The sequence below is a fragment of the Neopsephotus bourkii genome, unplaced genomic scaffold, assembly GCF_033783945.1.
Source record: "Neopsephotus bourkii isolate Nb327-2 ecotype Australia unplaced genomic scaffold, CSIRO-AGI_Nbou_v1 NB_962, whole genome shotgun sequence".
NCBI lineage: Eukaryota > Metazoa > Chordata > Aves > Psittaciformes > Psittacidae > Neopsephotus > Neopsephotus bourkii.
In genome coordinates, this window is record NW_026901456.1 from 9,050,157 (window position 1) to 9,073,898 (window position 23,742).

The 23,742-nt window shown below is 41.1% G+C and overlaps 2 protein-coding genes and 2 long non-coding RNA genes across 4 annotated transcripts in view; 2 read left to right on the top strand and 2 right to left on the bottom strand.

Annotated features, from left to right (window-relative positions):
- Window positions 1–315: 315 nt before the first annotated feature.
- On the top strand, window positions 316–7,037 carry GATD3 (glutamine amidotransferase class 1 domain containing 3). The gene is made up of 7 exons (XM_061359312.1): window positions 316–474; window positions 2,709–2,761; window positions 3,540–3,653; window positions 4,025–4,144; window positions 4,983–5,075; window positions 5,400–5,556; window positions 6,015–7,037. Exons 1-7 carry the CDS (start codon window positions 361–363, stop codon window positions 6,141–6,143), a joined length of 780 nt encoding a protein of 259 aa, XP_061215296.1. The 5' UTR covers window positions 316–360; the 3' UTR covers window positions 6,144–7,037.
- LOC133215326 (uncharacterized) overlaps window positions 4,315–23,742 on the bottom strand; it is a 520,488-nt gene continuing 501,060 nt past the window's right edge. Inside the window, exon 3 of the long non-coding RNA XR_009726384.1 lies at window positions 4,315–4,326. This is a non-coding gene — a long non-coding RNA (uncharacterized LOC133215326). The remainder of the gene's footprint in view (window positions 4,327–23,742) is intronic.
- LOC133215321 (ICOS ligand-like) lies at window positions 8,924–23,614 on the bottom strand. The gene is made up of 5 exons (XM_061359311.1): window positions 23,541–23,614; window positions 23,084–23,136; window positions 16,412–16,774; window positions 15,185–15,220; window positions 8,924–12,495 (listed from the first exon to the last, which is right to left on the bottom strand). The coding sequence occupies exons 1-5, from the start codon at window positions 23,552–23,554 to the stop codon at window positions 12,392–12,394; spliced, it is 570 nt and encodes a 189-aa protein (XP_061215295.1). The 5' UTR covers window positions 23,555–23,614; the 3' UTR covers window positions 8,924–12,391.
- Window positions 21,125–23,742, top strand: part of LOC133215325 (uncharacterized) — a 211,680-nt gene continuing 209,062 nt past the window's right edge. Inside the window, exon 1 of the long non-coding RNA XR_009726383.1 lies at window positions 21,125–21,555. This is a non-coding gene — a long non-coding RNA (uncharacterized LOC133215325). The remainder of the gene's footprint in view (window positions 21,556–23,742) is intronic.

Sequence of the window (23,742 nt, forward strand, 5' to 3'; positions counted from 1 at the left end):
TTGTCACTCTTGGCCTGGTGTGCTCCCCCTGGGGCAGGCTGCACGCACCTTTTGGCTACCCCCTCTCACTTGCAAAAGGAAGCTGGTGCTGCTAGGCTTGTGTTAAATACACGTGCCAAGGATATTTTTTTTTTTTTGTACATTTTTAGTTTTTGCTCTTTTTGGTTTGTCACTACGTTATTACTACTAAATGAGGTTAGGGAAGGGACCAAGGGCCTGCAGGCCTCAGCGTGGCCCCCTCCCCGCCTCCAGGGGGCGCCGCCAAGGGCGCAGCGGCCTGCCGTTGCCCCGTGACCAGGCGCGGCCCTACCCTAGCGGCCTCCCGGCTTGCCGCCCGCCACCTTCATACTGTCTGCGGCCATGCTGGCCTACCGCGGGCTGCCCCTGTTCACCGCAGTGCGGTGGGCAGCGCCCGACCTCCTTGCCTCCTTCCACTCCTCCGCTCCGCGCCTCCTCCCTGCCCGCGTCGCTGTGGTGAGTAGGACGAGGAGGAGGCCCCGGCGGCCTTGGGCTGGGGGAGGGGGGTGAAGCGGGGCAGCACAGCAGCTCCGAGCAGAAAGGGTTAGTTTTGGTTTTGTTTTCCTGACTGTCACCATGCACCCTCAGCCCCGTGCCGTCGGGAGGGCGGTTCTGCCGCTGGGCTCGCTGCGGCGGTGGGATTGGTGCGGCTGGGAGGGTATGGCGTGGCGTCGGGCCGAGGAACGACTCGCCTGGTGGCAGCGACAGCTTGGAAAGCCTTGGGAGAAGCTGAAATCATATCCCAGAATGAAAAGTTGGAAAGGGATCTCGAGGATCTCCTGGTCCAACCTTTCTAGACAAAGCATGACCTAGACTAGATGTCCCAGCGCCCTGTCCAGCCGAATCTTAAAAGTGTCCGGTGTTGGGGAATCCACCACTTTCCTGGGAAAATCATTCCAATGTCTGATTCTTCTCATTGTGAAAAATTTTCCTCTGTGCCCAGCTGGAATCTCCCAGGAGTAACTTTTGCCCATTACCCCTCCTGTTTTCCATGTGAGTCCGTGTAAAAGAGGGAGTAGCCACCCTTTAAGCACTGAAACATGGTGATAAGTTCTCCCCTGAACCGCCTTTTCGAAACGCTGAGCAAACCCGTAAGAGGGGATGGTGCCAAAGGAAAATTTAGGCTGTAGGTAACATCCCAGGTGGAAACACAGTTTTTGAGCTCTGTCTTTGAAGCTCGAGCTTTTCATAGTCTTGACAGCATAAAATGTAAAGAAATAAGTAGGCATCACCTGCCTGAAGTCTGGGACAGAGTTAGCTCGGGAATGGGCAGAAAGCCAGTCCAGATGTCTGAAAGGTTAATTTACTAGGAATGCTGTCATTTTAGCAAATGACAGGATTTTAAAACAAATGTTCCTGTTGACACTAGTGGTATACATTTCTGACTGTGGTAGAAGACAGATTTGTCACAAGCGGGTGTTGAAATAAGAGGAGGATAGTGGTTTAGTGCTTTGGCTGCAGTGAGTTTCAAAAACACTTAAAAGGTATTGCTTACAGGAGATAACTTTAGAATAATTGCTTGTGTTTATTCAGGCTAAATTAAATGAAAGACAAAAAGTTGGAAAGTAGAAGGTGGCTCTTCAGTATTGGAGCAGTGAAATTGTAATTGGGATTAATGCAGACAGAAGAACATTAATGCATCTGACTCATTTGGCAAAGTGATAGTAGGTGTCATGCCCGTCAGAGCAGAGGACTGGGTGTTGTGATCTGAAACCCCTTTCATGTCCAGTGTTTCTAAGACAGTTTCAGTTGTGAGTTTCTGTTCATGTGTCTGTGATTAACAAATTTCAAGCTCTTGAAAACTTGAGATAAAACCAGGAGGGAAGGGAGTAAAGTTAATAAATGGATTCTTTTGAACTGGATTTTTTTCTTTCAAAACAACCAACCAAACAAAAAACCCTACAAGTGCTTATATATATACTTTCAGGGACTAGATAATTCTTTGGGTTTTTTTTTTTTTGTTTTTGTTTTGTTTTGTTCTTATAATTGCCTTTTCCCAGGTTTTTTTAATGTTTTTCTCCTTCCTTCTACTTTGTGATATACCCTCTCTACCAACACAAGGATAGCTCAATGCTTTGTGCTTTTTTATTCTCCATTGTGTATAGACAGTGTTACCATGGTAGTAAGGGAAAGTATGGCTAATGTAGAATAATTGATTAAAAGTGATTTAACTGTTGATCTCTGATGTGGATACTCAGGCAAAATACCACAGCAGGTAAAATGTTCTATACTAAGTGCACTTTTGTCCCACTTCTGTATGTATACCTAGGTGAGAACTTATCTCACAGAGATATGGACACTTCAAAAATAGATGTGTGACACTCAGAGTAGCCTGCTGTGTGCACAATAACATACCTAAGGATATCGTGTCAGTTTATTAACTCTGAGGAATAAATGCACAAGCCAGTAAATAAAGCTTAGTTATTTCTGAGACTTGTCTGTGATGGGGAGCTATAAATAGGAAATGTCAGTTCTTCAGTGTGTCACATGGTGATGCTGGTGCTAATAGCACCATGTTGACTGGTTTATTTAAGGAGCTCATTGCTAAGTTGTTTTTTGCAGGGGTTGGAGGAGGTTTTGTTGGGATTTTTTAGGTTGTGACGGTTTCTTTGTTTGTGATCTCACAAAGCTTGTGAAAGATCCTATAGGAAGTTTGGTATCTCCTGAAATTCTTGATTTTCTTACTGCAGGTCCTATCTGGTTGTGGTGTCTACGATGGCACAGAAATTCATGAAGCTTCAGCGTAAGTTGCTTTATAAAACTGTAGGCTCCAAAAACATCTCCACATTACAGAGTCTGTTGAATTTAGTTTTGCTCTCTCTGGCAATGAAAATTGCCCTGAAAGATGTATGATGAAGCTTCATGGTTTTCTCACAGCATAATTGAGACCTTAGGCCATCTTCTTGCAGTATTTGGTGATTGTCCAAAAGTGGAGCACAGCGTGTGCAATGCCAGAGCAATGAGTTTGAGAGAGACTGTCGTTCCTTCAGAAACAGAAATTAAGAGTTCCAGAATCTCTTAAGAGAGTTAAGTGAAGACTTCATTTCACAATCGAGTTTCTGTTCCTGTGGCTAAATCTAACACTTAGAATTGTTCATGCTTAAATTGTATTATTAACCCTTAGTGTTAATTGCTAAGAGATATTTCACCTAGACCTAGATTAAGTGTACACATAGGTATGTCAATTATGGGACTCTTCCATAATACCTGGGGACTTGCAATGAGAAAGGAAGTTTTTATTGTTCTGGTTGCATTTTTATTATTCTGCCTCCATAAGAGCACTGAACAAAGAAACTTGTCTCTGTCTTACCTGACCCTGCCTCCAAACTGACTTTATGTTCTACTTTGCACCTTGGTGTTACATACAAGGGTTTTGCTGCTGTGTGCTTAGTATGCTTTGGTAAGAGATGTGTTTTTCCTCTTCTTTCAAAATCAGGTGGTAGAATATTTGTGGTAAGACCAGGGGCCAGGTAAAGCCTGCCTTACTAGGTTTACAGCATGTTTTATCTCTGTTTTTATAGCATACTAGTACACCTTAGTCGTGGGGGAGCTAAGGTTCAGATGTATGCTCCAGATGTTCCTCAGATGCATGTCGTTGACCACAGTAAAGGGCAACCGGCTGAAGCTGAGTCAAGGTAAAGTCAGTGTTTAATGTGTTTTCCCTGACTGCTGTGCCCAGCACAGTGACAGCTGCACATTCTTCAGACATAGTAGCCTGTAACTGTGCTTGTAGCACTTTGCTGACAGGCTTTAGTAGCTTCAGGCTATCTGGTATTTTGACTGGAAAGAAAATACTAAATGAGCTTTCTGGGCTTGATTATGTACGGTCTCCTAATGCCTGTGTTTCCCAGTAGAAGTATATCAGAAACGTCAATTAGCTCCAGTTACTGAGTACTGCTGTTATTCTTGGTTCCTTCCCTTCCTCTTCCTCTGTCAAAACTTTCTTTATGCTCTCTTGTGCACAAATGCTTAATTCATCTCATTGTTTTATTTCTGTTTCTTCAAGGAACGTTTTAGTGGAATCTGCAAGGATTGCTCGTGGTAAAATTGCAAGTCTGGCTAAACTTACTACAGCAGACCATGATGCTGTGATATTCCCTGGTGGATTTGGAGCTGCTAAAAACTTGTGAGTGCCACCTAAACATCAGACTCCTTAACTAACTCTTCAAGATCAAGTATGACTCACACAATAAAACCAGGAAGCAATAAATGTCCTTATTTACTACATACATAACCACTACTTAGTAAGGAAAACTCCTTTCAAAGTGGTGGGAGTTGTCTTGTTCATGATTGTTTCCAGTTGTAAATCTTACTGGCATTGTCACTTTTAAAATTTTCCCAACAATGTTGGTGAGAATTGGTGAGAGTGTAGATAATGCAGAAGAAATCCTTTTCCCTGTACTCTTGTGATGATTCTTTTTTGGGCCTGACTGAGGGAAGTGAAGAGAAAACTTCAGTAGTTTTAGGTGTTCTTATTGCTATTACACCGTTTCTTCATGTCTGACTACCAAGAAGTCCCCTCTTGCATTACTAACGATAAAACAGCTAGCTCAAAATAAAAAGAGAAAAAAAAGAAGTGTTAGCTGTGGGGAATACTGATTATCTTGTGATTGACCTGCCATTTTGTTGGCTTTGAGAAACCTGAATGTTATTCCCCTTTTCTTTGTATGTATTTTTTTCTGTGAAAACATTATTGTTCCACTTCTCAGTAATCCTAGAAAGCTGATTTGATAATTCTTATTCCTAGGTTCTTATATCAAGTAAGGAACTTCCTGACATACCAAAGCCTTAGAAGTGAGTCAGTTTGGCTAAAGCATTGACAATGAACTGCAGGCTTTTTCAGCCACCTTTTAGAAGCTATTAAACTTGTGATGACCCTTGAGAGGTAGTCTAGGGGCAGATGGGCAGACATCACTAGTTGCAGGTTTATATTGAGGTACATATAAAGTTTCTTCTTGTGGCAGATCTACCTTTGCTGTTGATGGGAAAGATTGCAAGGTGAACAGAGAAGTTGAACGTGTCTTGAAAGACTTCCACAAAGCAGGCAAACCTATTGGGTATGTATATTAGTTGGAGGGGCATTTATCTGGTTATGTGAGCATGGAGACAACATCTGTTTTGCTGAAATGTGCAGCCATTACTGTTGGAACTAGAAAAAGCATCTTCCTTTTTGTATCAGATGTAGCTTATTTTTTTTAAATGTGTTTTTCAAGATGCATGTGTGAGTAGGTGTATGTCAAAGAAGCTAGAAAATGCTGAGTGAAAGTTGCCTTTTGATGTCATTCAGATTTGTAAGACCATGTCCATTTGAATCTTTTCAATTATGACTGAGTTTTGAAAGAGTCATTGTAGAATCACTCCTATAATTCCTTTTGTTGCAGTCTTTGCTGCATTTCACCAGTGTTGGCAGCAAAGGTTCTCTCTGGTGCTGAAGTAACTGTGGGCCATGAAGAAGAGGAAGGTGGCAAGTGGCCTTATGCTGGGACTGCAGGAGCTATTAAAGAACTGGGAGGAAAGCATTATGTGAAAGAAGTAACTATATCCTTTCCTGTTAATTGCCATGTTGAGAGACACTTTAGTAATGTGTCGTTACAGTAATGGATGCATGCAGGATCTGTGCGTTTCCACTTAACGGTTTAGTGGGAATGTACAGTGTATAGCAGATAGCATGCAGTGTAGCAGTCTGTAGTAGCCTAATGCTATAATCAAACTGTACTCAGAGACATTTTATTACAGTCAGTAAATTTTGTAGGTTTTCTTGTGTTTCTGAGCGTTCTTGCGAGTGCTCATGCAGTGTTTGTATTTCTGGCAAAAATAGCTTCTAGTATCTTGGACTACAAGTTGCAGCTGTCTTTACAGCTGGGCAGTATGATGTATTTTTATGTGATTTTTTTATAGGATAGTGGAGTTGCAAGTTTTTTTGTCCATGATAGTTTATTTTGCAGACAGCTTCTGCAAGTGAGACATAGGCTGTGTTTTCCTTAACTCCTTTTTACGAAGCTCATGTGGATATGAAAAACAAGGTGGTGACTACCCCAGCATTTATGTGTGAAACAGAATTACATCATATCTTTGATGGCATTGGAGCCATGGTCAAGAATGTGCTAAAATTAACTGGCAAATAAAATAAAAAAAAATCAGAAATGTTTTAAATTTAGGATATAGTATCAAATATAATATGGACCAATGGAAACATTTTCACCTGCTTGTCCTTTTCACAGTCCAGTGAATCCTGATACAAAGCTAATTGATCCCCAGCTGCAGAGCTTTCCCTGCACTTCTGTGAGAGGAGCCTGCAGAATGGCTTACGAAGTACAAGCAGTCTGGCCTGAGATACGGAGCGCTTTCTCAAGTTTTTCCAGCTGAAGAGAGTTGTGCAGATGTATTCTGAAACCAGTCCTCCCAGTGCACCAGTGCCAAATCATCTCTATGGGGACAAAAAGAGACTAAAGGCCCTTTCAGAAGCCAAGGGCAGATGTATTATAAGGGCTATAGCAGGTACAGTGGCAATGTATCTAGTGCAAGAAGAATGGGAGTAGAGAGGAATTAGTGTGTGGTTCAAGATCTGTGAGCTCAGGGCTGTATCTGTGAGCAGAAAGCCTGGATCAGCTGTCAGGGGAATAGACATCTCCCACATCTTAATTTAGCATGGTATTAATTAAAAGATTGTTTCATTTTTACATTTCAAATAATCCTGTTTCCACAAAGGAGCCATTCTGAGTATCAGTCAGCAGCAGGCTACATCTTAACTGCCACAACACTAGCACTTTGAAAAACTCATCCATTGGCCCATTATCACTAAAAAAGTCTTGAAAGGAAGGAGAAAATATCCGCTGATGTGACGCACAATTTTTAAGGATAATAACCATGTAAAAGTAGTTTATGATTAGTAGTGGATGGAAAAAACAAGTCTCAAATTATCCCCGCTCTCCCTGCTTTAGGGTAATAAAGCTTTCTCCAAAGAAACATTGTTGAATGTATGGAATAATGATGTATAAATAAATTAACTTCTGCCTTTATTTCATCCTTGTCCCTTCACTTTTGTTGACAGCTGTCTTTGACAATTTACGCTGGTTGATACATTCTAGCAGGTTTTCTGCTTTTCAGGTTTCTTCAGGTCTTTGGGCCACTTTTCCCATATAGAATTCAGCAGTCTGTTTCCCCTTTTCCAAGATACTTGTCACCGTTTGATTCAGCAGGAAGTAACATTTCTCAAATTAAAACAAGGAAGGAAAATGACACCCCTTACCTTGTATTAAAGTTCCTCTTGCATGACAGACATGCCAAAGAGAACCCATATTTTTAAGACAGAATTGTATGCTACATAAATGAGATCTACAAGCATTAGGTTGGTTTAGGGTATGGTAAATACAATATGTGGCTGAAGACTTGCTAGGGACATGGAACAACATAAGAAAGCATCACAGAACTGAGATGGTATTGAAATCCCTGGAGTAGATGGAGAGCAGCTCCTCCAGAGTGCCTGAAATACTTTTCAAGGTAGATACAAAAAGAGAGCTAGCCATAAGGTGTTTGTTGTCAGCACCAGAACCTTGGGTGTTTAGTGGGGACAGGACAAACATGTGCACTGGGGAAATAAAAGGCAAAATTTTATTTTCTGAAGTAATCACATTTTAGTGCATCTTTTTACTCTTCTGTTTTTCCATCATTCAGGGATAATTTTTTTAAGGGAGAAAGCATGCACTGATATTACCTTTCATTTCGTTTTATTCTCTTTAATTTCACAGTAATGTGCCGAGTACTGACCTTTGATACATACATTTTATTTTTTTAAGTAATAGAAGATTGTTTAGCTTTGGTGGAAGATGTAAGATTGTCATCTTGGCTTCCAGCCACTGTAAATTTGGAGGGAAATTCCATGTACTCTTAGCAATTAATAGAGACATTTGTCTGCCAAGCTGGGTTTTTTCTTTCCTTCCATAGGGCTGTTTGGAGGGGTTTGCTAGGTTCAGCCACATGGATAGAAGTTTATGATTAATTTGTTTTGTTAAACACTGTTACAGAAATAAGTGAAAGAATGTGTATTCCCCAAGCCTCCACAAGGAGGCATGCAGTATCTGGTTTATGGATCCTCCAGTTTCTATCTTCAGAAAGGATGTAACAAATTTGTCCTACTAAAAGGGAGTGGTAAGAATTGCCCCTCCTGTGTGTGTCTTTTCTAGTGCTGTGATAGGGTTAACTTCTCGAGTAAGTTGTTACCTGTCAGTTGTATTTCTGCCTCCCATTTTGCCCTCTTTAATGCACACGCACAAAAATCATGTTCCAGAATGTTTCTCTGCCAGTTGTTGGAGTGTTCACAAAAGTGACAGCAGTACTTTTTTCTTCTAAAAACAGAAATGAGAGTTAGGATTGAGATGCACTTTTCATTCTCACCCTTCAGTTTGTGGCTACAATAGAATTACGTTTTGGGTAAGATGCCAGCATAGGACACTTCCGCGAACGATGCTCTGGGCAGGTTTTCGCTTACCCAGGCACAGTATTGCAGCTGGTTTTTGTATCCAGGCACAATACTCCAGCTGTTGTTTTGTGTGCAGCATTGTGATGTCAACATGTAGATGCATAGAGGAAATCAAACAAATACTGCTTCTTACTCGTTCAACAAAAACCATTAGGAAATCCAGTTCCATCACAATGAATGCATTTGTCTCACTGTCTTGCGAAGACTTGTTTCTTTATGACAGTGACTTGTTATTTATCCCCCTGAAAGTATAATATTGAATATACTTGCATTAAGCTCTAAAGCCTTCCTGTGATATAATTATCAGTGAAAAATGAGGAAAAGTGTAGTATAAAGTCATAAAATTACACAATGTGGTTGGGGAAAGATGTGCGGGTTTTGCTTTTTTTGTTGTTTTGGGGGGGTGGGGGGGGTGCTTGCTTGTTTGTTTGTTTTAAACAATAATGCTATTACAGCCAAGGTGACCTAAACCCAAGGTTTGTAGGATGGGACTTTTGTCAGGCCAAGAAATACTCCTGTAAGGAAACACACTGTTTCTTGCAGGGTCTGTGTGTTTGCAAGCTAGCAGGATCTTATGTGTGTGTGAATACATATATATTTTTTATATTTCAGAGTGGAAATTTAGATAATCCTCCATCTGCAAATAACTGAGTAGCCTGCATTCCAGGGCTTGAGTCTTTTGTTTGAGCTGGTTTTATTTTTTCTTCCCATGGCTTGAATTAGCTGAAGGGAGCTTGCTTGTTGTATGGGTCAGCCTTAACCCTCAGAAAAACACTTAAGGAACTGCTATCTGGCTATCTTTTCCAAGCTGATTTCAGTGGTGGCCAGCATCTCTGCAGAAAGAGATAGATAGAGAGGGGAAGAGAAGGGTCTAAAATTGGACAATCTCAGAAGCTGAAACAGAAATTGCAATGATGATTGCATTACAAATAGCAACATGATTTTGTGCCGCATAAAAATAGTCACCTTCCATGCTTACTTTCAACATGTTTCAGTAGCCTTTGTTCAACTGCTGAACATCATGCTTTGTGAATGACTTCCCTCAGGCTTAGCTGAAACAGCAGTGAAAATTCTGCATCAAAGGTATTACATTCATTTCTCACTGAAGACCTTTTTGGGCCATTTCTCCCACGCTATATGGAACTGAAAGGAGCTCAGTGGAAAGCGTTAACCAGTTAAAATGGCCTCACTTTAAGCATAGAAAAACTACAGGAAGAGCAAATAAATTCATTTTTGTCTCTTAGCAGTGTTACTGTCAAACATAAAAAAAAAACCAAATTTGCTTTTACAGCCATTCTTTTGCAAGAATAATGTACAAGGATCTCTTAATTTCTTTAATGTAGCAGATTATCAGCCTATGAGCTTGCCATATGAAGTATGTAGTTGTGGGCTACCAAGATACTACAAGTGACAGAAGTGGAGATCTCTCCTTAAATGTGTGAATCGTTATTGTTCTCCTTAGTTTTCAAAGCTATCCTTCTCATTCATGATGAAATTCTGGAAAACACAAGAAATATGTGCTGCTCGTGTTCTGTGCATGGGGGGAACACAACAGTGTCACCCAGGCAAGGAAGGACAAACCGAGGTCTACTGGTCATTCAAACCTTTCCTTGCAGTCCCCAAGGAAATCAGAATGGCAGTTAACTATAGTTTTGGGAAAATATAAAACCAGAGGTGTTTAAGCATCCCAAGTGCTGCTGCAAATCAGAGTAATAAAAAAGTAGTGGTGTAAACACCATTTAGAGGTCATTCAGTTTTCTTCCCCCACCCTTCTTTCCTCCTATCTTCATCTGCTGATGTGCTTATTGTGATTCATGCCAGTTTGAACAGGCAGGGAGAATCACTTCTAACGGTGAAAGAGGCAGATGACTGAAGGAATTGGGCATTCCTGATAACACCAGTCAGCACAGTGCCTGCTCTTAAAACATATGACTGAGCTGTATGTAAACATATGACTCCCTCTCTGCAGTACTGAGGCTGTGTCCTAGACCTGCATGCCTGCATAAAGATATTTAATTATTCATTAGCTTGCCCAATAAATGCAGCTTTATAGTCACACAGCTTGCACTTGTGAGCGGAGGTGCTCACGTTGTTCATGTGCCTCAACACCTTTTGAAAAGTGGAGGGCTGCTTAAATGGCTGTTAGATTTTAGGAGTCATGGGCTTTGAGATGAGGGCAAGCAGTTCAGAGTTTTGGGACTAACAGGCCTGTACAGATACCACCTTTTGGATTTTCTGATTGCATGGGGAGCCTAGCTAACTGTAGGAACAACTGGAATACAAATTAAGAACTCTTACAGACCAGACGATTGCTCTCTTCAGGGTTTTGTTTGTTTAAGCTTTAATTTTAAATCAACTTTTGTTTTGAAAAATACATGGAATCTGATACAAAGATTTGGAAGGTAGGATGCAAAAAGACAATCACAGTATGTACAATTCATATATTAAAATCTTTATATGAAGTGGGACCCCAACTGTTACACTAAGGTTCTGTGTACGCAGAGTAGTCTAAGTGCCAGCTGAGCATCACTGCAGCAGCAGCTCAGGCTGTGCATGGGATTATGTCCCTTTTCCCCACTGTGAGGAAAGAGCACTTTGTTAAGAAAGTCACAGGTAACCATCTCCTTTACCTCAATGGATACCACTTAAAGCTCTATTCTGTTCCCTTCCTTACAAAACAATCCTGTCTTTCTGTGGGAAAGAGGGTGGAATTGTTCCAAATCAAAACGACTTTATGTGCATCCTTATGAGTCAGCCACTTCCCCTGGCTTGAGGGCCCAGCCAGAAGGAGCGCCTTGCAGTCACCCCTGTTCACCAGCCTGGGTGAGTAGTTCTCCGGATGCTTCTCAGTTCTGCAATAGCGTGGGTGCAGCAGCTGTAGCATGAAACAGAACTTCTGGACTTTCTTGATACTGCTGGTATTCAGGATCCTTTCAATCTTAGGTTTACACAGGACATCTGTGCTACCTGAATCAAACATTTCCAGAAGTAAATCCATTTAATTTGCATAGGTATCAGTTACAATTATTCTGACCAGTTTTTCTTCAAAGGTACTGCTTTTAAAGATGTAACATTATCACAGTACCAATTTCTTTTCGCACAGTTCTACCTTAAGAATCCATCTTTTGCACAATGATCACATTTATCTTGCTGTGTTTCATGACAGAAAGAGGAAATACAGAATTAAATCTTTTTTGCTTTTGGCTTATTTAGAAGTGGATTTTGTAATAACGTATCACTTCCTCTATGTTGATGTTTTATGAACTTCCATCATCATTCTCAGTCACCTTCACCCTTCAGCTAAAGAAATACTACATTTATTGTGGAATAAAAAGTTGTTACTGATAGCCCATGATACTTAGGAGTAAAAATAGAAGCTGAAGTTTCACATGCTCAAGTTGCACAAGATTTGTGTCCTTACATTTCAGAAAACAAGAGCAGCTTCCTACTTCCAGTTTTTATCTGACACAGAGGGTAATTACCTTTCTCCTCCCTACAATTCTCTTGAAGGACAGCAGATAAGATCTTAGGCAAAAGATCTCAGGCAAAAGATCTCACTAGGGTCAATTATGATGTGACTGTAGTTTTATGAGTCTTTTATGCTGTCATTGAAACAAAACCACAAAATCCATATGTTCATACTGGCAGTACTAAAACTGGGCTCCAAGAAAGAAATGAAAACAAGACTTGCCACCTCAGAGTTTTGCTGCCTTTGATTTTGTGGAACATCAAAATGCAGGATCTAAACACCTAGTGCTAGGTCTGTTTTCAGCTAAGGTGTTTCTTTCATGTGGCTCTGGAACAGTTGTCACACTGTTCTGTCTACACAGCTGTTCTGTCCAATGAGGTCCTCTGGTGAGGAGAACTTCCCAAAGAGAAGGTTGGCTTCCCCAGTTATATGTGCCAAACTCCCAGTGGGACCAGGAGGTAGAAAGAGAGGGGAAGCATTGCCAGACATGGTGCATCACTGGGGCTTCTGGAGGAAATCTGTCTGTGACCTGAAAAATTAAAAAAGAGAAAGGCCACATGTAACTGGTGATTTGACAAGAAACATATTTGAAGATATAGTTTACATTAATGCATTGATGGAAGATTGTTGTAAAACCATATGGATTTTGGCTCTTTCAGAATGCTCCTTTTCAAGTCTGCGAATGTATACCATCCAGACAAAAGGCGAAGACACTCAGCAACATTGAACACAACTTCCTTTTCTGGATGACCAAGAACACTTGTTTAAAATCCTGACAGAACAAGAACTAAAAGAGTATAAAATACATTATCATTCTACCTACTTGGGGCCTGAGGTAGGTGTTGTGATTAAGAGTCTATAAATAATGGTAATAAGTAGTAAAAAGTCTAGGCCACAGATGCTTAGGTGATACCAGCACTGAGTACCACTATTAGTATGTAAGCCACAACGTGGACACAAGGCACAGGCTGGCTTTGGCACAGATGGTACTTGCAACCTGTGCTGAATGTGGTACACAGGTAAAGAAAGATTCTGAACCCCCAGCTTAAACAGTAAATTCTCTAAGAGTTTAGGTCCAAGTGCTCTGGGAAGATCAGGCTGTATATTGTTTTCTATACCAATTCTTACGCTGTTCCTATTGCTGTGGTATCAGCTTTCAGTATGTTGCTGCAGTTAATTTATGGCTAGTAGGGGTGCTTCCTTCCCCTCTTCCTAGAAGCAGTATGCTGTATTAACGTGTAAAGAGCAAGTAAACACTGGGTAATCTTCAGTAATGCTTTGAAACAAATGTAGGATTATAGCAAGTCTCTTGGCCTCTTGTGACCTTTTCCAGGCTCAGGCACTTCCATTAAAACAAGTTTTGATTGACCCAGAAAGAGTCTCACAAGACACTAAGAGTGACAGTAAAATTAAGCTTTTAAAAATAATTAGGAAAAACAATCCATCAAACAAACATAAATGAAGCAGAGGTGAAACAGATCAAACCTGTTTCTGTTTTATATAAAAATAATAAATACCTCCTGATCTGGTTATGATGACTGCAAAGTGTAAGAATTATTTCTGCATACAGTGCCTTTGTTCTCAGCAAAACATTTAGCTTTTCTAAGTCCCTTCCAAAATAACAACTAATACAAAACAGATTCTTTTCATTTCTTAAGAAATTGCTGAAAGTAAAAAAAAAAAAAAAGGGAGCTGTGGCTGATGATTTTCTTTAAAAGAAGATGACAACAGGAAACATTTTTTCCTTTTTGCAAAAAGTTGCATTTCAGAAGTTAGGCTTTTGTTCTTTCCTCCATCCCCAAGCCCCTCAAAATGCAGCAGTACAGGAAACTTCATGTGTCTTACGTATGTGGTTCAGTTTGTTCTCCTGTAGCAAAGGTGAAACACTTCCTTATCCCAAACACATTTTTTTTTTTTGTGTGTGTGTGAAAATACCTTTTCATGACAGGAAATAGTTTCTATTGAGGAAAAGTTGTCAGACAGTTTTCGGCTGAGTCAAACATACATACAACCATCTCCTTTATATACAGCCTACTTCTCTTTTGATTTTGAGAAGTTTCCATTCCTACTGCATTAACTATTAATAATTTCTTATTTCTTGTGGAAGGTAACAGCTAGAGATATTCTAGCTCCTGTTCTATTTGCTTTTGTAATGTTGTAATGTGTTGCTGCGCCACTGAAGGCACATGATAGCAGCTTAAATTTAACTTTGTGGGTTTTAAAGACCTTTAAGCCAGCTAGGGGAGCTACTGCAGGTCTAAAAAGGATATTTCCTGTGATTTTTTAAGTCGTTTATTGCTCATGACGTACAGAGATGACTTTTTTCTGTGTAATCGTAAGATAAAACACTGGAACATTTCCTTAGTTTTTATTTGTGTTTATTGCTGTTTAATCTGGCAGTAATGTCATATTGTGGCTGAACTTATTGCATTAACTGTAATATAATTATTGTTATGCAGTGGATTATCTCTTTCAGCTACATTGAGTAAAATACAAGTTGCAGCTATTGATTTTTATGTGCAAAATTTTGCTGGTTTGATACCAATTTAAAGTTTTGTAGAGCTAACAGGAAAAATTTGCTTACAAGCAAGTTTTTTATGGGAGAATTTACTGACAATGGCATGTCAGAGCTGGACGGACCTTCTGCACTGCATTCCCTCGGGAACTGTTACAAATGACCTAATGTACTTAAATCTCTGTAATGATTAAACTGAGACGCTGTCATTTACACTATACCTCAGAATTACCTTTGGTGAGATCTACTTTAATTTTCCCAGAAGAGCTTGTGTGGAGCCATAAATCATTTATTTTTAGAATATTTATTATCTTATTTACCCCAAAGGATACCCCCCCCCCCAATCTCTTGATCTAGTCATTTATTCATACCAAAGTAATTTACAAAGGCCTTAATTCATAGAACTGAATGGCTTCCGTGTTGGTTTTTTACTGATTTTTACGACACCTATAATGGTGAGTAGCTTTACAGACTGATGATTGATGGCACTTCAGTATTCTTTCTGCAGTCTAGGTCTGTCTTAGTAGTGGAGATTCTTTTCCCTATCTGAGACAGCTGTATTTCGCTAGGCTCAGTAAGAGAACAAGCATCATAAGTCAATTAGACTTTCTCTATTCAGCACATTTTACCAATGGGGCAAATTCAAATTAAAGCACTGGATAATCGCTTAAGACAGTTAGCAGGTTAAGGAATATTGCCTTACCAGAGGGGGAAGGAGCCTCCTCAGGGATAGAAGGAGCTGGAAAAAAAACAACCCACAAGAATCAAAGTTACGTGTTTTGAGCCTGGGACAGGAAAAGGGGGCTGATAATTGATCTAAGGGTTAGTAATTTTTTTTTCTGAGAAAGAATATATTTGCCAGACTTATTGAATGTTTAAATATGATCACATAATTAAATCAGAGTAAAATACACCATACTGTTACCAAAAATTAGACAATGAAAAGATTTTGATTCTCCATTTTCAAAACACTTTTTTTCATTTTGAAAACTGCAAAATGTTTCACTTTGAAATTTTCTGAACAAAATTATTTTACTTCACATTTAAAAAATATTTTTCTCTTGAGAATGATGTTCATTAAAACAAAGATACCGAAGGGTTTCTATTACTTGAAACATCTTTTTCTATTTTAAGTGGAGTTAAATGTTTGTAGTTGACCAAAATTAAAGTTTTCTGTTGATCTATTCAACCAAGACACCATAAAAAACTATGATTAGTTTGATGTGCATCCCCTTTTTAAATTTTGCTTTTTCAGTCTGTCAGCTGGTCAAACCTAAAGCCCCACCATTCTGCTGGCCATGGTTGTGGGTAGTTCATCCATCTTAGCTCTGTTGTTTGGCACTATTTGAGCATGTGTTACAGTCTCACACATTTTCCTAAGGAAGAAAAATAATCATTCTTGTTGCATGTGTCCAGCATTGCCACCAGATCCTGATCTTTCAGCTATGAGGGAAAAGGTGAAGAGCAACCGTCTGCCTGATGTCAGAAAGGGTGTATGGGCTGGACTTTGGATTTAATTACCAGAGACAAAACTAATACTGCTTCACAGACCCAAGTGCAAACAATGAAATACTCTCCTGTTCCTCTGGGACCAGGTGGATCCATGACAGTACAAAGCCATAAATAACCAAATGCTTAAAAGCTGGGGAGACCTCATTATTCATTAATGTCTCCTGTGAAGGGAGCAGGAAGAGGCAGGTGGCTTGCCTTCAGGAGTCCTGCTGCTTCCATGGATATGCTGTGCTGAAGCTTAACAAAGATGCATTTATTTTCTTCCCAATTATTCTTTCAACAAAAGCAAGGAACAGAATGAAACTGAGTGAAGATCTGCTTTAAAAATTGAAGTCATCACAGATGATGGCCATACATGGATTGTCAACAAAAAATGCTGCCCCCGAGTACCTCCCACTGAACTATAAGAAAATCTTACCTGATACAATGAGTTTAACATTAGATTTCTGTGTTTTGTCGGAATGATCCCCTGTCTGTTTGTAGATGCAACTATATACAGCTGTGTCCAGTAATTTGACATTGGAGAGCTTTAAAGAAAAGTTGCCATGCTTCATCTGGTCAAAAAAAAGGCTACTTCTGCCACGGTAATTGTCATTCTGGAACTGCGGCAAATCCTGCCCATTGAGAGCAAAGTGCACTACAATGGTGTGCTGAGGATCATCAGCCTCTATCTGCCAGAACAGCATTGAACTGGAGAGGGTGAGCTTTCCAGGAGAAGTGGTGATGCAAGGCAAAACAACAGTTTCTCCAACAAACGCATGACATGTTGTGTCTGGTTGACCTGGAATAAAAACCATACAACTTCCTCAGCATGCAGCAGAGGTTTCCTAGAATTTGGCTTCATCACACTATTATTGCCTCTCTTCCTCCCTCTTCTGTGTGTGTCCTCCTGCTCCCAGCCAGGCAGAGGGCAGTAAGTGCCATGCCAGGATTGAGGGCCATGTATGCTCAATACTCAGGGAGCTCTGCAGCAGGACAGATGTTGCTGCACCGTTGCTTTCACTTCATCCATATGGGTGCTGCTTGAACTTGCCTCTTTAGCTGATGGTTTTTCTCTCAGTTTCTGGGGAGATTAGTTTTGAGATCAGGTGTATGATTTGATTCTAATTAGCCAGTCAGTTCACAAGAGGAAAAGGGGATGCAGGAAAGTGATGATAAGCACACATAAATAAGCAAGTATTGCTTTTGTAGAAAGGAAGTCTGGAAAAAGAAGCATGAAAAGGGTGTTACATCAGCATGAGAAAGATCCTAGATGAATCTGGTCTCCCTCAGCTCCTGTTGCTTGCCTGTCAGATCATGGCTTCCAATCTGTCAGTAATGCACTAGAGGCTCCTGCCTCCTTCCCCTGTGACACCTTGCAGAGGGTCTGGCAGAACAGGGCTTTTATCTGCAGGTCTGGTTTGGTGCACTCTTGCTAAGCCTGCCCTCTCATACTCTTTGGTATAGCTATTCTCCCAGTATGCCAGAAAGAAGGTAAATGACTTTTCCAAGGGAGACAGATACTTTGTATGGGTGGTGGGTGGCCTGGACAGATCTTACCAACCAATTCCAGCAGAAGCAAGAACCAGGGTTAGGGTAGCCTGCTAGTGAACAAAGGTAGGCAGGCAGGGCAGGAAGACAGATGCATCTTACTTATACACACTGTTCATTTAATAACTCTGGTACTAATTATTTTTATAAATTATTCCAAGTTAGTTGAAAGTATACTAGAACTACAAATGGGGGAATCTGACACTGTCATGTAGGACAACTTTTACTAGGTTGTGGTGTTATATTTTCTAGGGGAAGACTGCATTATGGAAGAAGAAGGGTTCTGTGAATTTATAAAGCATGGACAAGTAGGTGTTTTCAGCACAGAATGTGGGCTTAACGCTTTAACCAAACCTGTTTCATAAAAATATTGTATAAATTAAAATGCAGATTAATTAATTTGGATAGAAAACTCATTCACAGCAGGGAGCAGAACAAAAGCAGCATGAGTCTGTGACTGTGCCAAGGAGCAAAACTAAATTCACTTTGAAACAACTCAATCTCTTTTCAAGGCCAAAGTTCTGTGAAGCATAAGGGGTAAGTAATCAGACTACAGAATCACAAAATCATGAAGGTTGAAAGGGACCTCTGGAGATCATCTGGTCCACCCCCTGCCAAGGCAGGGCCACCTACAGCAGGTGACACAGGAACGTGTCCAGGTGCGTTTTGAATATCTCCAGAGAAGGTGACTCCATGACCCCCTAGGCAGCCTGTCCCAGTGCTCTGCCACCCTCAACATAAAGAAGTTATTCCTCATGTTGAGGTGAAACTTCTTGTGTTTTAGTTTATGGCCATTGCTCCTTGTCTTTGTGATAAACATATAAATGTATTGGCTTTCTCAAATCATAGGTGTGGTTGCATGGATATAACTGTACGAGATTACAATAACAGAAACAAAGCTTGCTAAAGACACAAGATTAGACAAGTTAAAGAAGGGCTGGAACTCTTGAAAAAAACTGAGTCACATAGTAAAGAATTTATAAAGGTAAAAGAAAGAAGGGGGGAGACTTGATATAAGAAAAGCTAGTGCCTGGAAAACACAGAGTTAAAGTACTTTTTAACTTAGGTTGTAGAAAGAGAACAATGTTTATGTTGTAAGTCTGTGGAATTTAGTGGCCCCACTGACCATGAGTTAATTGTTTCACACTAGTCTTCTAAAGTATCTTTAGCTTTAAAGAACAATGTTTGTGTTGTAAGTCTGTGGTGAGATAACAGGATTTAGTGGCCCCACTAAATATGAATGAGTTATTTCACACCATCCTTCTACTTATCAGTTAGTTTAGAGAGACAGCCTCCCAAACATCTGCTAGCTTGGGATACTCCTTGTCTGCTCATCCTGCAATACATTTTACAGGAAGGTCACACTGTTTTAAATCTTTGCTAGTTATCAGAAGAATTACAGACATGGCTGGTATCAGCTGGTTGTGTGATTACTGGGGGGTCCAACTGTGCCAAAGGTGAAAAGTACACTGTGAGGAAGACTGCTTACTTCATCTCGAAGACCCCTACTCACAAGAGGAAGACTGTTTACTTCATCCTCAAGACCCCTGCCCACAATCATCGGAGAGCAGTGCGCAGATGCCAAGAGGAGGGGACTTAGGATAGTAAGTTCCTGGAGCTAGTTATAATATTCCCCTCCTATACATGGGAATTATGAATATGTATGTGACTAATGCAATAGTGAAAGTATATAAACCTGTAACAAATACTAATCCCTTGCGCCTCTGGCTGCAGTCATGCGCCCAGCGCTGTTGCTTTTGCTTTACTGATTTTGTCCCTCAATAAAACCTTGTCTTGTTTAGAGGAGTGAGCTTGTATTTCACATCTTGTTGCTGGGCACCACTGAAACGAGTCTGGCACCATTCTCATGGCACCCACCTTTGTAATATTTATATGCACTAATGAGATCCCCTCTTAGTCTATTCTTCTCTAGACTAAACAGGTCAGGCTCCCACAGTCTCTCCTCACAAGACAGATGCCCCCTGATCATCCTTGTGGCCTCCTCTGGACCCTCACCAGTAGCTCCAGCAGCAGTACTGAGGAGCTCAGCACTGAACGCAGTTCTCCAGATGTGGCCTCAGCAGGGTCGAGTAAAGGCAGAGGATCACCCCCCTCGACCTCCTGGCAACACTCCTACCGATGCACCCAAGGATACTATTGTCCCTCCTGGATGCAGGGGCACACTGCCGGCTCATAGTCAACTTGCCACCCACCAATGCTGCCAGGTCCTTCTCACCTGACCTGACCATTAGGTCAGCCTCCAACCTATACTGGTACTTGGGGTTCTTCCTCCCCAGGTGCAGTACGCTACACTTGGGTGAGAGAAACAAATGTTCTCAGTCACAGCATAGTAATTCCTGTGTTCCAGGCCTGTGCATATACTGGGCTAAAGCCCAAAGAGAGTCTCAGTTCCCTTTTGCAGCCACTGACACCAGCCAGGGTTCAGCTTGTTACATACCAGGATCTCTGTTTCTATATTAATCAGTGTCTGTTTTGAGGCTTGTCTGGTGTCACATTGTATCCATCCAGACAGACATAAAAGCAGAAGGAAAAGTATAATTCAGAAAGCTAAATTGTGGACCCAAATGTCTTTGATTATATCACCAAACATCTGCTTTCCTTCAGTTTTCAGATTTTTCAGCTGAAAATCACCGTCTGCTTTTGTCCAACAATGTAAACTTTCAGCTGAAAAATCACATCCCTATGGTGATGTATCGAAAATAGTAAACCAATTGTCCTTCAGATACAGAGAACCAAGTATTTCTGGTGGTCGGTGGAAGATTTCCTCCCTTACTGCATGGAGAGCTCAGCTGTTCTCAGACTGTATCAGTTGCTGACCAGGTTTTGCTTCTCGAGAGGAACCTGAATTACAGCAATATCCAAACAGGGGTCTTATTTTATTTATAGTAAAGCTTGGCCTCCACTGTACTGTACCCTTACTGCCACAGCACATATGACTGTGCTCCCCAAGGAGACTGCTTCAGCCCTGCAATTAGTGACATACCCAGGCTCTTAGTTGTAACTGACACACCTAAAAGGGCCACCACCACCTGAAGGAGAGTGGGGAGCACCCTGAGAGCCATCCCTGAGCTGTTTGGGCCTGGGGAGCTGAGGAAGGCTGAGCTCAGCAGAGTCCTTCTGAAACAACGCCATGTCTGAAAGCAGGCTGCAGTTATGGCTGGCCATGGTTAGCTAGCCACAGCAGGGAGGTGAGGGAGCCTGAGGCTGCTGCAAGTGTTTTGAAAGCTCTGGAAGAAGTGATCCTCCCAAAGAGCTTTCTGGTGGGAGGAGTCCTGTTCACAGGATGCCCTCGGGAGAGAAAATGCTTGCATCGTGTGGTGTTGCACATGGATGAAGAAAAGATCATCCTGAAACCCACAAAACTCGTGGTTTTACTTAGAAAAATGGACAATAAGCATTTGCCTAATGACCAAAAGAGGGAGAGAGTTTATCCTATCTCTTGCTCGCAGTAATTTCTAAATTTGATACTGGTTTTAGAAGTGTATCTATTTGATTTTTGACTCTTTATTATTTTTGGGAAGATGGAGAAGAGTGGTGCTCAACATAACTCTTCCCTTCCTGTATGATACAGTGTACACTTATGATGACTATTAATACCCCTGGGGTTAAACCTACACTGCCTTCAGGTGGTAAAACCAGGGCATCAGGAGGCACAAAGGGAGCACAGGTGAAGATGCCTGGGGCAAGAACAGGTGATTGGAATCTGGCTGTAATGAGTTATTTAACAGAGCCTACAGCTGAATGGGACTTTTTGTTGATGGGAAGAACAGACTTCTGGGTACAAGTCAAGTAAATGTCCTTATGGAAGCCAGTTCTAGGAAGAAGTATAAAGTAATGCTGAAGGGTGCTGATGTTGTGTTAAGTTTCTTGCTGAGGCTATTGATGTGCCGGGGAGGCATGGTAGCAGAGAGTTGCCTGGCCAGAAGGCAGAAGCAGTTGTGCAGTGGGAATGGTGGCAGCTGCTGCTGGGGTGTATGAAGAGGAAGGAGTAGTACTCATCTGATCTACCTGGTAAGCTTTGCATGTGGAAGGTGCAGTGTTTTACCTTGGAAAAAATGTGTGTTGGCCCACGGCTTTTACTGCGGTTGTAAAAATGAAATGTAAAGCAAGATGAGTTTATTTTCTGGTTTTATTGTTTTTAATTGTGCACTTTAAATATTGTCCAAATGTTTAAGGCTTTCAAGGTGAAGTTGAGTGTACTAATTTAATCAGCCTGTAAGATTCCTATAATGAGGAAATACTGCTGTTTGGTGTCTAAACTGGGGTGCAGGAGAACTTGTAACAACTGGGCTTTCTTGTTTTTCCCTCTTTCCCCCCCCCCCCCCCAAGATGATCCAGGGTAATCATGTTAATTTATTAATTATATATTGCTTGTACCAGAGGTGATCTAGGACTTATGCCTTGTGGAAAAAGGCCTAGAAGTGGAAAGCTCTCAGATGTGTGTCTGTAGGTCACTCTGGTGATACTAGTGCAGTTCTGACATTAGTAATTTAATAGTGGAAGTAATGGGTTAAGTAGGAAAACATTCTGGTATTAGAAACAAGGTAACGGAGTTTTTTGTATCTCTGAGTACTTAGGAGTTTAAACTGAGCATGTTACCCTGACAAGGTAGTGTTCTGTGGCTTCTCACCACCTTAAGTCTCACCCACATGCGGAAGTATTTTGGGGAGGGTAGGGGGATGTTTGCAATCCCGATTGCTTGCTCAGAAACACTGAACTTCAGCTCCCCTGTTTTAGGGAGAGGGAGAGAAAAAGTCAAAGGGGAGTCACTAAAATGCTTGCAGTTGCACTCAACTACCACAAGGGCACATCTTGAGTGGCAACAGACTCTTCACACTGATCTGTGGAGACACATGAATGTTTTCCCTAAAAATGTCGGTTGTGCTCCTGGAAGAGAGAGAGAGAGGCTAGTTCCAGAGGAAGTGTAACCACCTGAACCACTGCAGCACTTGGTAAACTTGAGGCATTTACGAGCAAACAGTGTTTCAACCACACACAGAAGACTTAATATTGCTGAATGTAAGCCTCAGATAAGGAAATTACAGGGAGTTGCTCTGAGGCTTGTAGAAAATCTCTCACCTGCACGTACTAGTGTACCTTTTTCTATGTAATGTCAGAAACCCAGTGTTGCTAGAACTTCGTGGAGCATGTGCAAAGATTCAGCGGAGAGGTTGCTGCCGGCATCCGGTCCTTTCACTTACCTGGTTATGCCTATAGCAAACCCAGCACCTTAACAGCTAACTGCCTTGCATCATTATAAATGATGAGATTCCAAGTCTTTCTTAACATTGTGGAAATGCTAGGGTATTTTTAAAAATGTGGGCAGGATAAACTTCATAGGTTAAGACTTGTGGACCTGGAACACCTTAACCTTGAAACCACTTGTTTCAAGTAGAGTTTTATCTGAAGGTTATTACCTGTAAGCAAACCTTGGACTGTGATGAAATATGTTCAAAGCAAAGCATGCATTTGTTCAACATTCTCAGTTTGTATATTCACATATAAACACCTTCTACATGTGTTGTTACAGTATATTTACCTCTGGGTAGAGATGCAAACAGTAAGCAGGCAACCATCCAGAGAGCAGTCTCCCTAATAAAGTGAGAGAGAGAAATTCCAAATGCTTTGTTAGAATGCCAAAGCAAAGATCAAAGTCCTTTTCTCTGGCATAATTTAGGCCCTGCTTCACAGCTCCCTCATCTGTGAAGGGAACTTGGATATGAAACTGAGATGGGTTAGAAACCCCATCTTATTTCGTTATCTAGTCTGGTGTGGATTGTATCTCTTAGCTGTAGATCTGAGGTTTCTCAATGGTGGTAACAGGATGGCACTTCAGTCGCAAACACCCATACTTCCTGCTTGTGTTCTCTTGTGGACAAAATTTCTTATACGTAGTCATAGTTTGCTTTAAAGATTATTTTCTCTTGGTAATTAAATGAAATTTCCTCTACCTCCAAACTTCAGCTGCTTTGCGGAGCAAGAATAACACAGCTTACCATTTCATTTTCATGCCTTCTCAGCCCTTAGGAATCCCTTCTTCTCACACACTTCACCACATGCTCCAGCTGCTCTTCTGTCTCTGCAAAAGAGTGAAAGGCTCTTAATTTTTGTTGCCACAGGCATTTCTCCAGAAGGGAATAGAGTATTTACTAGTACTTTGTTTGCTGTGATTCAGTCTGTTTTCTTTCACTCTGTGGG

Coding starts and splice junctions, on each gene's coding strand:
- LOC133215321 (XM_061359311.1), bottom strand. Junction 15,221..16,411: donor TGTTAAACTCATTGTATCAG/GTAAGATTTTCT, acceptor TTTTTTTTCCAG/CTCCTTCTATCCCTGAGGAG. Junction 12,496..15,184: donor GGAGGCTCCTTCCCCCTCTG/GTAAGGCAATAT, acceptor TTAATTTTTCAG/GTCACAGACAGATTTCCTCC.
- GATD3 (XM_061359312.1), top strand. CDS start 361: ATGCTGGCCTACCGCGGGCTGCCCCTGTTCACCGCAGTGCGGTGGGCA. Junction 475..2,708: donor TCCCTGCCCGCGTCGCTGTG/GTGAGTAGGACG, acceptor TTCTTACTGCAG/GTCCTATCTGGTTGTGGTGT. Junction 5,557..6,014: donor ATTATGTGAAAGAAGTAACT/ATATCCTTTCCT, acceptor ACTCCTTTTTAC/GAAGCTCATGTGGATATGAA.